The following is a 14,241-nucleotide window of genomic DNA, read 5'->3' as shown; positions in this document are numbered from 1 at the left end:
CTCAGTCGAAAGTTAATTCATTCCCTGTGCTGAACTGGCGAGGAAAGACCCAAGACATACCAATACACGCCACTGGGATGAGTTTGATATTATTTATTCTTTTGCACCTGGGGTTCATGGTTTGCCAAGGAGGTAAGCCATTTCTTCATTCCTATTTTACTTTTTAATAAATTACAAAAATCCAAGTCAAGCCGTCTAAAATTATACTTTTTTTTTCTTTTCTTCCTTTCTTTCTTTTTTGATGATAATGCAGCCAGCCCCTGTTGCTCGCAGCCATGTCAGAATCGCGGTGTCTGCACTGAAATGAGCCCGGACTCGTATGAATGTGACTGTACACGCACTGGATATTACGGTCAAAACTGCACAACACGTAAGTGGAGACTGCATAGACTTCTATTAAAGAATAAGCTTCATGTACTCTGTCAATACACGACTAACTTTTTACTTTGGTGTCATTTTTTACAGCCGAGTTTCTCACCTGGGTTAAAGTTTATCTGAAGCCTGCTCCAAACACGGTGCATTACATCCTCACACACTTCAAAAGCTTGTGGAATATCGTCAACAACGTGTCGTTTTTGAGAAATGGCATAATGCGATACGTGCTAACATGTAAGCGATCACTTTTCATGCATTAATTAATTTTTGTAAATAAAATCAATTTGACTTTCATTTATAACATAATTAAAATACTTTTAATTATAATTTTGAATTGAAACCTATAAATTTAACTTAAAATAATACGTATAATAAAAACTGTAAGCTTTCTTTAAAACGTTTCTTTTCCTCCTGATCCAGCACGTGCCCATCTGATTGACAGCCCCCCTATATTCAATGCTAACTATGGTTACAAAAGCTGGGAAGCCTATTCCAATCTCTCCTACTACACTCGTACGCTGCCTCCTGTCCCACATGATTGCCCAACACCAATGGGAGTCGCAGGTAAGTCTCTTTCTCCTCAGACCTGTTTTCTCACATTTCTTGCATCACAGCTAGACAGGAAGCTTGCGGACTCAACCTGCCCGCCTGCATGTCTTGGGTGTGTGTACGAGAAATGCATATATATGACATCATATGTTCACATGACATTTCTGTCCAGCAATTACAGTCACTGTATACACTTTTGGGCTGGTGTATAACACTCAGAAATAAATATGTAAATATACAGTGGAGATCTTTTTCTCATTTCTTGTTCTGTCTTCCCAGGCAAGAAAGAGCTGCCAGATGTGAAGCTGCTGGCTGAGAAACTGCTTCTCAGGAGGAAGTTCATCCCAGACCCTCAACGCACCAGTCTTATGTTCGCTTTCTTTGCCCAACATTTTACTCACCAGTTCTTCAAAACTGACATGAAGAAAGGTCCAGCTTTCACAAAAGCCCTGAATCATGGGGTGCGTATCTTATATACTGTATGACCTTTTCAAGAGGCAACTATTAATGATCCCCTCACATCGATTTTAGGATCTGATTGACTTTGTCTGGTGTCTTTAGGTTGACTTAGGTCACATATATGGACAGGACCTTGAGCGCCAACACAAGCTGAGACTTTTCAAGGACGGCAAACTGAGATATAAGGTAAGGAACGTCTCCACCCCAGAATTAGCTCAAATATCCTCCTCCAGTTCACTCCTTGACATTTCTCCTGTCTTGTTATTTACTACTTTTTCACCTATATCATAACCCTTGTTGTCTTGACTATATTCATGTACATTGCTTTAACCAGATTGTGGATGGTGAGGTCTATCCTCCGACAGTCAATGAGGTTCAAGTAGACATGCACTACCCTCCTCATATACCCGAGTCCCGACGTTTTGCCGTGGGTCACGAGGCGTTTGGACTGGTACCCGGACTCATGATGTATGCCACCATCTGGCTGCGTGAACATAACCGAGTGTGTGATATACTAAAGCAGGAGCATCCCGACTGGGATGACGAGAGGCTGTTTCAAACCACACGGCTCATCCTAATTGGTAAGCGTCCTGTAGTAATGTAAAGTTAGACTCGATTCAATATGCAAACTGGACATTTTGCAAGATGTATTAATGGATGTAATCATAGTTGTACCTCAAAATACATTTACAAGAGCTCTTATGGTTCTAACGGTTGTTCTGTATTCTGACTTTACAGGTGAGACGATCAAAATTGTGATTGAAGATTATGTCCAGCACCTTAGTGGATACCAATTTAAGCTAAAGTTTGATCCTGAACTTCTTTTCAACGAGCGTTTCCAATACCAGAACAGGATCGCCTCTGAGTTCAACACCCTTTACCACTGGCATCCCCTTATGCCTGATGAGTTTCACATCGAGGATGAAGTCTACAACTACAAGCAGTTTCTCTTTAACACATCTATACTGACAGACCATGGCGTCAACAGCTTGGTGGAGTCCTTCACCAAACAGATGGCTGGAAGGGTAAGACAAGAAAAAGAAGTTTGGTTTACCTTATTTTGGATTAGTCTGCTGTAGAAACAGTTGCAAGGTACAGCTGGTGGTGACAATTTGGTGAATCTTAAAGGGTTAGCTCACCCAAAAATGAAATTTATGTCATTAATGACTTACCCTAATGTCGTTCCACACCCCTTCGACCTCTGTTCACCTTCGGAACACAGTTTGGATCGCCAATGTCATGTGATTTCAGCAGTTTGACACGCAATCCAAATCATGAATCAATAAGCTGATTTATGACGGTTTGAATCTTTATTTGAGGTTTGATAACAAACGTGAAAGAGAAGGCAATGCTAAATAAAGTCGTAGTTTTTCTTATTTTTGGACCAAAATATATTTTCGATGCTTCAACTGAAGAGATTCAACTGATGTCACATACTTTGATGATGTTTTTATTCCCTTTCTGGACATGGACAGTATAGTGTGCCTACACTTGGATACGCTCTTGGAATAAATATAAAATATCTTAAACTGTGTTCCGAAGATGAACGGAAGTCTTACGGGTTTAGTGATTAATGACATACATTTCATTTTTGGGTGAACTAACTCTTTAAATCTTCTCTTTTACTACAGGTGGCTGGAGGGCGTAATGTTGCACCGGCTGTATTAAAGGTGGCCATGAAGTCAATTGAAGACAGCAGGCAAATGCGTTACCAATCTATCAATGCCTACAGGAAACGCTTCAACATGAAGCCATACAAATCCTTTGAAGATATGACAGGTGAGGACAGATGTTTTCTAACCACGCAGCTATTTTGCGTTCAGCACAGGTAGCTGTTTTAAGTCTTCACAATATTAATTTAAATTAAATATATTTATTTAGTGTGTTAATTTCTACACACACACACACACACACACACACACACACACACACATAAAATTGCATATAAACTTTGCCTAAGCCCAGCTGTATTTTACAAGCATATTACCCTGCAGATACTATAAAATCAGCGGTATTTCAGTTGACAATTTGAGTTGACTGAACTTGTTTTATGTTTTAGGAGAAAAGGAAATGGCTGCTGAACTTGAAGAGATGTACGGACATGTGGACGCTGTAGAGCTTTATACTGGTCTGCTGGTTGAGAAGCCCAGACTCAATGCCATCTTTGGGGAGACCATGGTAGAGATGGGTGCCCCCTACTCCCTCAAAGGACTTATGGGAAATCCCATCTGTTCCCCTGAGTACTGGAAGCCAAGCACATTTGGTGGCAAAGTGGGCTTTGAGATAATCAACACTGCCTCTCTGCAGAATTTGGTTTGCAATAATGTCAAAGGGCCCTGCCCTATGGCATCCTTCTATGTGCCTAATGTAAAAGATCCGGTACCAACCACTATTAATGCAAGTACTTCCCACGCGGATCAAAACGTCAACCCAACAGTTTTACTTAAAGAACGGACATCTGAGCTCTGATAGATGTATTTTTTGTAAGAAAATTATTATTTATATATTTATAATATATTTATTTTATTTATTGTACTGAGAACATTGTCTTTTAATTCCTATTTTTGTATTTTTTATGAATAGTTTTGTACAAATCTGATGTTTTATTTTTAATTATTTATTATGTACACTGTATGTATAGTAAAAATGTTTACATTAGACCTCAGATGTCAGAACTGCTATAATGCTGATTAGCTTATTCTGTCATGATTTTACTTGAATCCCATTTTTAGTTGTTTACAAAGTTTAGCTTTAGTGTTGTTTGTTTATTGTCTGGAATGTTTTCCCCTGTTTCTCTCAATTTTCATAATGAAACATCTTAAGATCTCAGAACATTAACTAACTAAACAAAAAACTAAAATTGTAATGTAATGTCGCACACAATGTTTTTTGTCTTTTAAACACTTGTTTTAATCTAAAAAAGTATTGTAGTTGTTATTTCCTTGTTTTATACTTGAAATTTGACATTGATTTAATACATCACAATAAATCTAATATTATTACCTTGTGTTCTGTGAATTCTTAACCTACGCAATATGATGTCAAAGGAAACAAATTATTTGTGGTTGTTTTCCTGCTTAAAATTGGACACTATAACAATAGCATTACAATTTTTCATTCTTTTTGAACTATTTTTTTTTAAAGTGTTTTGCCTCAAGGCAACCTTGTACCACAACAGGCAAATTGAAACCTTTTACATATTCATATAAAAAAAAAAAAAATATATATATATATATATATATAATTGTTGAAAACATACATTTCTATAACCAAAAACCTGAACAAACATTTTTATCCTGTTTTAGTGTATTACACATTTAATTTTTAATAAAAAAGTAACATTTGAAATTCAGCTTAAAGCAAAAAGTTATTGAAAATACTGCTTTACTTACCAATGAAGTTGACTATTTTTTGTGGGTGATTAACTGAATGGAAATTTGTGAATAAGTTAATGTACTTTTAAAATGTCCGACTCAGTGTGCTGCAAAGGCCTTTAGTTCACCCAAAAATGAAAATTCTGTCATTAATTACTTACCCTAATGTCGTTTCGACACCCGTAAGACCTTTGTTCATCTTCTGAAAAACAAATTAATTTTGAAAACCGGTTTAGAAAGGCCTCCATTGGCCACACTGTCATTTCAGTCTATGCTCAAGACCCATAAAAGGTCCTAGAGACCTAGTTACAAAGTCCATCTCACTACAGTGGTTCGTTCTAAAAAAATTAAAAATAAAATTAAAAACCACCTAACGACTAATTAAATGTGGGGAAAAAACTAATCTCGCTTTATAAAATTATTGTAGAACTGTAGTGAGTTGGATTTTGTAACATCTTCCTACCTTTTATGGGTCTTGAGAGAGGAAATTATGTGGCCAATGGAGGCCTTTCTGAGCCATCGGATTTCAACAAAATATCTTAATTTGTGTTCCGATTCCGAAGATAACGGAGGTTTTCCAACTAAAATTAAACCACTTATTAAAGTGAATCAATGTTGAATCAATGTTAATGCATCAATCAAAATATCATTGAATCAATATTGAAATATATCATTGATTTTTCATCAGGTTTGCACCGTGAAATAATGTTATTTCAACAATGAAAAATAGATCAATCTTGCTTTATGTACAGCAGGATTCTATGCCAGTTAATTTGTCTCTTTATTTTATTCATTTTGATCAGAGACCGTGTGGCTGCAGTCGATATGATTTTGCATCAAAAAGTCACTCAAAGTAAACGGCATCCTTCAGTTTACATGCAAATGTCTTTATTTATGCCCCCACAGTTACAATAGGAAATCTCACATTGACTTAAAACAATTACATCTGAATTTATGACACAAATGAGAAGAGCCTGGAAAAACATGACAACGTGCATCTGCAAAATGGAAGTAAATACAAATGTAAACTTGCCAATAAATACAGAAATGACACAGTACTACTGAAAGAAAGAAGGTAGAAGAAAGAATAAAATACTCCAAACTCAGGGGGTTCCACCATGAGCAATGTCCCGAAGCCTTTCAGGGGCGTAATGGAGCCAGTTCTGCACCGTCCCAGCAAAGATAAACTCTGATGCCTCTTTATCAGCATTCACGGCATCTAAAACAACAAGAAGTTAGTAAACATTTGGAAATGTGATTAATTATACATTACAAATATAGCCTACTACAAAATGAAGTGAAACTTGAAATTTGATCAAAATCTTGATATCCCAGTTAAAACACGGTAACATTAAATTCAGGACTATTTAATGCATTTTAAAATAGACTTTAAAGGACTTGCAGACACACAATGAATGAAAAAGCAAAGTGAATATATCCAGTGTTTTAGCTAATAATATTATTGTATTTAATAGTAAATAAATAAAGTGTGAAAATGAAACAAGTAAATGAATGACCAAATAGCTAAATTAAGAAAACAAAAGAGGAGCTGTATAGGCTACATGGTGGTTTGGAAGAGATTTTTTTTTTCCATTTACAACACGAACTGGAGGCACAACTGTTTACTAAATTTCTGTAGTTTGATATAGCTGCCTACAGAACTTAAAGATCTCACTATTTTCTTTTTTCTTGCTGCATTAAAGATTAAACTGTAATGATGTCATTGTGATCTGCTCTCGTGATGAAATCGTACAGCTGAAGCAGAGCTACCAGCTGATTGTATTTCCCCTCACCGCTGACAGGTCAATCAGTTCTAGTTCTGCTTCAGCTGTGAGACAATCTCACGAGTGGCGAACACAATTACTGACAAGCCAGAATTCGGACGCAATTCACAGTGTATATGCCAATCTTAAGAAAAAAAAATGAATACAAATATGATATGGTTTGGTGAAAAACAAACTGAAACTCAATGTATTAAGATTATCCTGGCCGTTGGTTGTGTAACTTACGAGGGCGTAAGTACTGAGGAGAAGTACACAAGTTGTAAAACATAAAGATGAATAAAAACACTAAATTAAAATTGAGATTAATTTTATAAATATATTTTTGTAGGCCACTTACCTCTAAAAAACACGGTCGTTGTCCTGTGTCTCTTTTTCGCGATTGAAGTCTGTTCAGCTGCGCTTGCTTTGGTTGATTGGTGGATGTCTTGAAGGTGCATTACCGCCACCTGCTGGATTGGATTGTGGCGCATTCGATAGGGACACATATTCTAAATTCTTTATTAACTCTGTATTCTTTAGATAAATAATGAAATGCATGTCCATTCTACATGATTTAAATAATAATAATAGCCTACATTTTTATTTATTTAAAACTGATAGACTAAATTTATGGTAGAAGTTCTTTGTTTTTGTTTTATTTGTTTTTTACATTTTTTATTATAATAACATGAAATGTTATTAATGACAACATTACATGCCAGTAAGCAGGAAAATAATATACCTTTTAAAAAGATTCATAGTTTTTACAGGTTTCTTATTGGAAGAGTCAGAAATCAAACACGCATACAATTTTAACTCTTCCAGAAAAATTTAAAGAAAGGCTTACAATTACAAAATTTACTATTATGTATTCTTTGTTAATCCACACACTCGTTGGTGTACTCATTGTATCCTTTGAGGATAATACATGTGCTCACATTCACACAAATGTACCCAATTGATTTGGACTTGCCTTAACATGTTGAATAATGGGACAGATAGATTGACCGTAAGCCTCACCAGAGGAGAATTAAGATGACCAAACATCAGCATTGATTCAATGTTTGTCTTTTCAACACTGAAAAGCATGGAATTATCAACATTGATCCAATATTATTTAGCAGTGAATTTTCAACATTGGTCCAGTATGGTGTTAGCATTGAATTTTCAACATTGATCCAATATTACTTAGCATTGAAATTTCAACCTCAACCAAAATGATGATTCTGATGGAATTTCAACATTGAATCAATGTCACCATGCTATCTGGGTTAGGTTTATCTGAGAATTTTACATTAAAAACGAACATATCCACATAGCAAATTCCATTAACTTTAGCCTTTATGATAATGGATGGTTTAGGCCTAACCTTAGCTTATGCTTTATGACTTGTTGCAGAGATGTTCAAACACAAATTTGTCGGAACCAACATTGAAAAATGCAAATATCTCAAGTGGATTACAACTAAATTCTAATTCAAAATTATTTGAAATGCTTTGCAAGTCATATCATCAGCTCACAAGTTACAGAGTAATTCAGAACTTTGATATTCTATAGGCCTACTATGAACTGCAAAACACCACCGCAACCGCATTCTAATCTGCAGATTCTTTCTTACTTAAAATAGGCTTTCTTACATTTATATATTTATACATCACAGTAGTGATTCCAGGACATTAGTTTTTCAGCATGCTCATGTAGGAAGGGATGATTCATGTTAGAACATAAATCTGCATAAACGTTCTGTGATGTTGTCAAATGTATCGTACAATAGACATTGCTATATTGTTAACGAGCCTCGTTGAGCAGAGATTGATAAATTGCTGAGCTGGGGTCCGTTTCCCGAGGCCAAGGGTGCGTCTCAATCAGCTCCCTAGTTCAGTTGTCAGGGCACTGATCAGGGAGTCATCCCATTGACTTATGTCCTAATCAGTGCCCTGACTAGTGAACTAGGGAGCTGATTGAGACGCAGGGCAAGTGTAGTCGCAAGTTCCGTCGTTTCGTCGAACACAAATCAACGTAACCATAGCGACCACAATTGGCTAATGATGCTTCAGGGAAACGAGGCTGCATGGTTGAGATGACGATGAGCTCTGTGGTAGTATCTATGGGTAGTATTCGTTTTCTCAGAATACCTATTTTTAAACATGGAAAAATATATTCGTCAATACATTATTAACATACTAAACTGTACAGTGAACCCTAATAACCCTGATTTATTTCACCACGAATTGTGGTTCGTTTTTATTATTTAAGTGAGCTTGTAGGCTATTCAAATTGTTTCAAAACATCAAATGTGGCTATAAATTCATGTCAAATTTAATATCTAATAATCTGTAGATTTTTGGATAGTTTATCTTTAGGGATTATTTTAGGTGATAATCATTAGGCTACTTTTAGTCTCGATTTTATAGCAAGCACCACTCCAGCCCTTTTCACGTTCTGTAGATATGTCAGTAGTTTACATAAAACTGAAACACTTACCACGTCAAAATAAAGAGATACATCGCAATGAGTTAAGCTTTTGACGCGAAGCATCCGATTAAGCCTCAATTGTGAAAGTGATTATGACTTTACATTTGTGCTTCCGGTCATAAATGACCCTGCGGGGGCTCTGATTTTCCAAAGCTTTGCTGAATGAGCTCCAACTAGCTCACTTTTGTGGAAGACTTCTTTTCTCAGACTAAAGGACAATCTCCCATTCTCTGTGATAAATTGGCATGAAATAGGCACCGCGGGCCAGAAGGGAAGATTGTGGAGCGCATGTTTCCATTGCCTCAGTAGTACAGACTGTCTCCTCAGTGATTGATAGTGTACGCAGAGGGTTTTTTCACTGGCAAGGGGACGTGCCGCCGGGAAAGCCTGTGTGGCTGTGTGAGGCTCGAGAGGAGATACGTGCCATTTGACAAGTGATGAAAATGAGGCGCAGTTGGACTCGGTCCCTGTCTGATCACTTCCCAGTATGAGAACTTGGCAGAGAAATCAGAAGAAACACATTTCAACAGTTATTTTAACATGAAATACCATCATCTTTTTTAACTGACAACGGCTCGGATCAGAAATTGCTAGTAAATTTTACAATTAATTACAAAGAAACAGCTAGTAACAAACTGAATAAGCATGAATTTTTGAAGAAGAATAAAATCGGATTTAACGTTCTACAATAATCTTGGTTTTATTTATTTTTATTTTTTACAAAATATTTTTTTTCAGTGTATGCTCTGTATGCTATGGTAAAAAACTATCAACAGTTGCCATGAACATACATGTTAAAGGTATAGTTCACCAAAAATGAAAATTTTGTCATTTATTGTGTAGAAGACAAACAAAGATATTTTAAGTTTTTTGTCGATATTAGTAGGCTATAGCCTAGAAATCTAGACGCACCCTAGCGGCAGCAAACCTAATCTGCCCGCGAGTGTCGTCTAGCAACTCTCAATACCCTTCTGAGATGTAAACGCCAAACTCTGGCCGGGCCAATCACATTGTGTATAGAGTAGGTGGGCGGGGCCATAATGACGATGGCCGAGTTGCGTTTGCGTGCTTTTAGTAAACCGAAACTGGCGAACGGCTTCAGATTTGTCGATTCAAATCTGACTTTGTCTTTCGAATCAGCTTTGACCGCGACTCTGGAAGACTTGGAGTTAAGCTTTTCTCTGAGAAAAGAACAAAGAACGGCACTGAAGTCATTCTTAAAAAGGGAAGATGTGTTCAGAGTTTTGCCGACCGGACATGGCGAATGTTTAAACTGTGTGATATTTTCCCCATCTAGCGGTGAAAGGGTATATGACCATCCAGTGAATAATAGTTTCTGTTCCTCTCAATTCTAATTTCGTTTTACTCCTACGGTGGCCGATTTAGTCCAAGATTAACATGGCAATCCCCCTCTTCACATTCGACAGTGCCATCGAGAGTTAAAACGCGAAAGGAGAAGCTTGAATTTACGGGTATGTCCATCTTTGGCCTATTTACTTTCAAGATGGAGGGGCAACATGGCGACCGGCATTCGAACCCCTCACCCGTATGTATTTTCAATGGCATATTATAAATTTACGAGAAAACTTTATTACTTGAAAGAAGTAAATATACATTAATGAGCACATATATTTTTGAAAGAACAAAGTGTTTTTAGCTAAGAATAAACTAAAAAAGTTACACAGTGTAGCTTTAATCTGTCAACAAGCTCTGTTTCACCTTCATTGCTCTGGTTGGTTGTAGCACTATCCTATCGCGTGCAGAGGGAGTTTGAAAGACAACCGTTTATCCCGCCCCTCGGATTGAGCCCTTTCTATGGTGAGTTTCCAGACCAAACATCTTGATGTGGGTCTGGCTTGTCAGGCTAATATTAGTAGTAAATGCGGTTAAAAAAACAGAAAACGAGTACATTTCATTAACTATCCCTTAATGCTAAAATCTCATCACTGTAGCACACACATTGTAGATAAAATATTTTCAATTTAGTTGAACATATTTAGAGAAAACAATAAACCTGTCACTACTTGTCATGCATCTGACACATATGAGGTAATGCTTATAAAAAGCTTTCAGTCGGGTCCTCAAGCAAGATAACAGAGTGGTAACTCATCAGTACTAACACTTCAATGTGCCATACTGTCTGCGGCCTTCCATTTCATTTTATAAACATTCTCAGACCATAAAAGGAGAGACAAATGTAGAACATTTTCAGTATGTGCCACCCGCCTCATGTAAACTCATTGGATCAGATGACATTGAACGTCTTTGGTTGTTTTGAATTTGTAATATCTTTGTTTAAAAATTAAGAAGACAGTGAAGAAGGACCCAGAAACCTTCCGGTGCCCATGTCTGCACAGGCATATCTCATATATTCAAAATGATTTTACTTTCCTTGAAGGAAGAAGGAAAATTGCCAGTTATTCAGGCAACCGAGCTACACAAAGCCTATCTGTGCCTTACAGACTTCTCTCTCATCTGAAAGATAAATAATCTATTAAATTACAAAATTATTGTTAATTTGAAGCTAGAGCAATCTTTATACTTTGAAAATGCTGCTTCACACCGGAATTCAACAGTTTCTGGTTGCCTTCTCAGCACAACTAAAAAAAGAATTTAAAAAGAAATGAAACAACAGGAAGTGGGCATTCAATAAGTAACATACACCCTTCTATCAATAAAAAAAGAATTTAAAAAGAAATGAAACAACAGGAAGTGGGCATTCAATAAGTAACATACATCCTTCTATCAATAAAAAAAGAATTTAAAAAGAAATGAAACAACAGGAAGTGGGCAATAAGTAATATGCATCCTTCTATCAATCTTAGAAACATACAGACATGTAATTCTATACTTTTTTTCATGAAGTTACTAAAAAAAAAGAATGTTACAAAAGTTTCAGTCTGCCCTGAAATACCTCTGAAATGAATTTATTATATCTAAACAAAATTCCAGACTTCATTCTCTGTGTGGTCTTCTTAACGGAAGATAATAAACATAAAAAAATTATACCAGATACTGGGCCAAAAATGCACTTGTCCTAATAATAAAAAGTTAAGTTTACTTTGCTTTACTGACAATTCAGCCATACAAGTGTACAGTGGTATGTTCTACAAAAAACTTAGCCACGTTCAAGTGCATTTTATTTGCATTTTTTCATAAAAAAATTAAATTCTCTCTTGCCCTTGCATGTGTATACATAAACTACCGCATGAGGAAACTGTTTGACATCATTATTGTAAAACAACATTGATACATGTCTCATAAATTAACATGAAGTAGCAAGTTTGAATGCAAACAAATTGAATTCAATTTCAGTCCGTTCCTTAGTTAAAGCTGTATCAACTTTTGATCTGGCACAAATCGCTTTACAATTACCATCAGTGGTATTTGAAGCTTTTTTTCAGATTGATGTTTAAACTACAGGAAACTACAGGAATGAGGATATTAGTCATACTGGGAAAACCCAGCCAAACATGAATGAGTTAAGGGATTCTATGGTAAAATGTCTCCGTTCTTAAAGTAGTTCACTTCAGAATTACAGTTTCCTGATAATTTACTCACCCCCATGTCATTCAAGATGTCCATGTCTTTCTTTCTTCAGTCAAAAAGAAATTAAGGTTTTTATTTATTTTATTTATTTTATTTTGTTTATTTGTATAGCACATTTCATACCCAATGGCAATTCAAAGTGCTTTACATAGAAATTAATTAAAACAGTGGTAACAAATGCATGAGAAAAAAGAATACCATATGGACGAATAAAAAATTAAAAACAAGCATAGTTAAAACAGTTATAAAGATAATAATAGCAATAAAAAAAAATAATAATAAAAAAAATAAGATAAAATAAAATAAAATGGTCAGATCCACAATAATGGTCTGATATAAAAATAAACATTCTTCAGTTTACAGCCTACATACATGTACCATCTTAATTAGAAAACCTCTCATTCATTTCTTTCTCAAACACGTTCATAACATCCATTTTGATCACTATTCCCTGATTTTTACTCAGGAACCTTCTTGTTAAACCCATTCTCACTCATCATACCCTCCACAGATTTACACATACTCAAACCTTATTGTCAAACTTACTATTTCCATTAAACCCAGTTTTCACTCATCAAATTTAACTCAAAAGAACATATAAAATAACAATAACCAGGAAAACATAAAGGAAAACATTTCTGGGTTTTTGTCCATGGACTTTTGGTTTGAAGGTCCAAATTGCAGCTTCAGAGGGCTTGACATTTAGGATAAGGATCCATTAGATAGGGTCCTTATACTTAGGATCCTATCTAGTGAAATTATCTATTTCTAAATAATATAAAAATGTATATATTTTTTAACCACAAATCCTCTGATTTGCGATTGGATCACATTGGAAAAGTCACACAGGTGTCACACAAGTGTAGGTGCAAGTGTTGCGGTAGGGCGAAAAACTACATTTCATTTTCTCCTCCACATTCAAATTCATGCAACGTCGCTGCTTTAGTATTTTTTTTGCGAAAGGCGTTTGACTAAGTCTTTACGTTTGCTTTGTAAACACTTGATCGGTACTTATGGCATGCGTGACCTTTCAACATGATAATACGCAACCCATTCTCACAAGGCGTCAAAATCTGAAGCATGGTCAAGTACCTTCCACGTCACAATGAAGACGCTAAAGGTACTTCTAGGCATCCCTATATCGATGCGCTGTACAATGGTACTCTACTCCATTGATTTCGCAATTGGTCATGACACAAGACATACAAGAGCCAATGCAATTTGCCTTGGATCTTGGAATATTTGTATTTTTTTGAATAAACTGCGCATACAGTCCTAACTTTCTGTTATATCCTGTGTTTTATATCACATAATACACAGATGGGTAGGTTTAGGGATGGGATGGGTTTGGGTTACATTTTCAAATGTGTCTAAATAGTGTAAATAAAATTATGCTGGCTGATTAAACTGAGAATCACAATCGAACATGTCATAATGGCAAAATTATAACCCAACATATAATTTCACCATGACGATAACGTTCCCGTGCCCAACACGTCTGTGTATGAGGGCAAATGTTTCTTATTGAAATCAATGGCGTACCCAACGCGTCGAAAAATGACGCCATGGTGTACCTTTAGCGTCTACATTGTGACGCTACATTGTGAAGGCTCTTGACCATGCTTCAGATTATGATGCCTTGGGAGTGAGAATGGGTTGCATAATGAGTGGCGCATCACAGATCAGAGCAAGAACAG

At 36.1% G+C, this 14,241-nt stretch overlaps 1 protein-coding gene across 1 annotated transcript; it reads left to right on the top strand.

Moving 5' to 3' along the window:
* Positions 1–10: 10 nt before the first annotated feature.
* ptgs2b (prostaglandin-endoperoxide synthase 2b) lies at positions 11–4,385 on the top strand. The gene is made up of 10 exons (XM_067417751.1): positions 11–132; positions 254–370; positions 466–609; positions 796–939; positions 1,204–1,385; positions 1,486–1,569; positions 1,718–1,964; positions 2,122–2,408; positions 3,015–3,162; positions 3,443–4,385. Exons 1-10 carry the CDS (start codon positions 78–80, stop codon positions 3,850–3,852), a joined length of 1,818 nt encoding a protein of 605 aa, XP_067273852.1. The 5' UTR covers positions 11–77; the 3' UTR covers positions 3,853–4,385.
* The last annotated feature ends 9,856 nt before the right edge of the window (positions 4,386–14,241 follow it).

The sequence above is a fragment of the Pseudorasbora parva genome, chromosome 15, assembly GCF_024679245.1.
Source record: "Pseudorasbora parva isolate DD20220531a chromosome 15, ASM2467924v1, whole genome shotgun sequence".
Classification (NCBI taxonomy): domain Eukaryota; kingdom Metazoa; phylum Chordata; class Actinopteri; order Cypriniformes; family Gobionidae; genus Pseudorasbora; species Pseudorasbora parva.
This window is presented reverse-complemented; position numbering and strand designations above follow the sequence as displayed.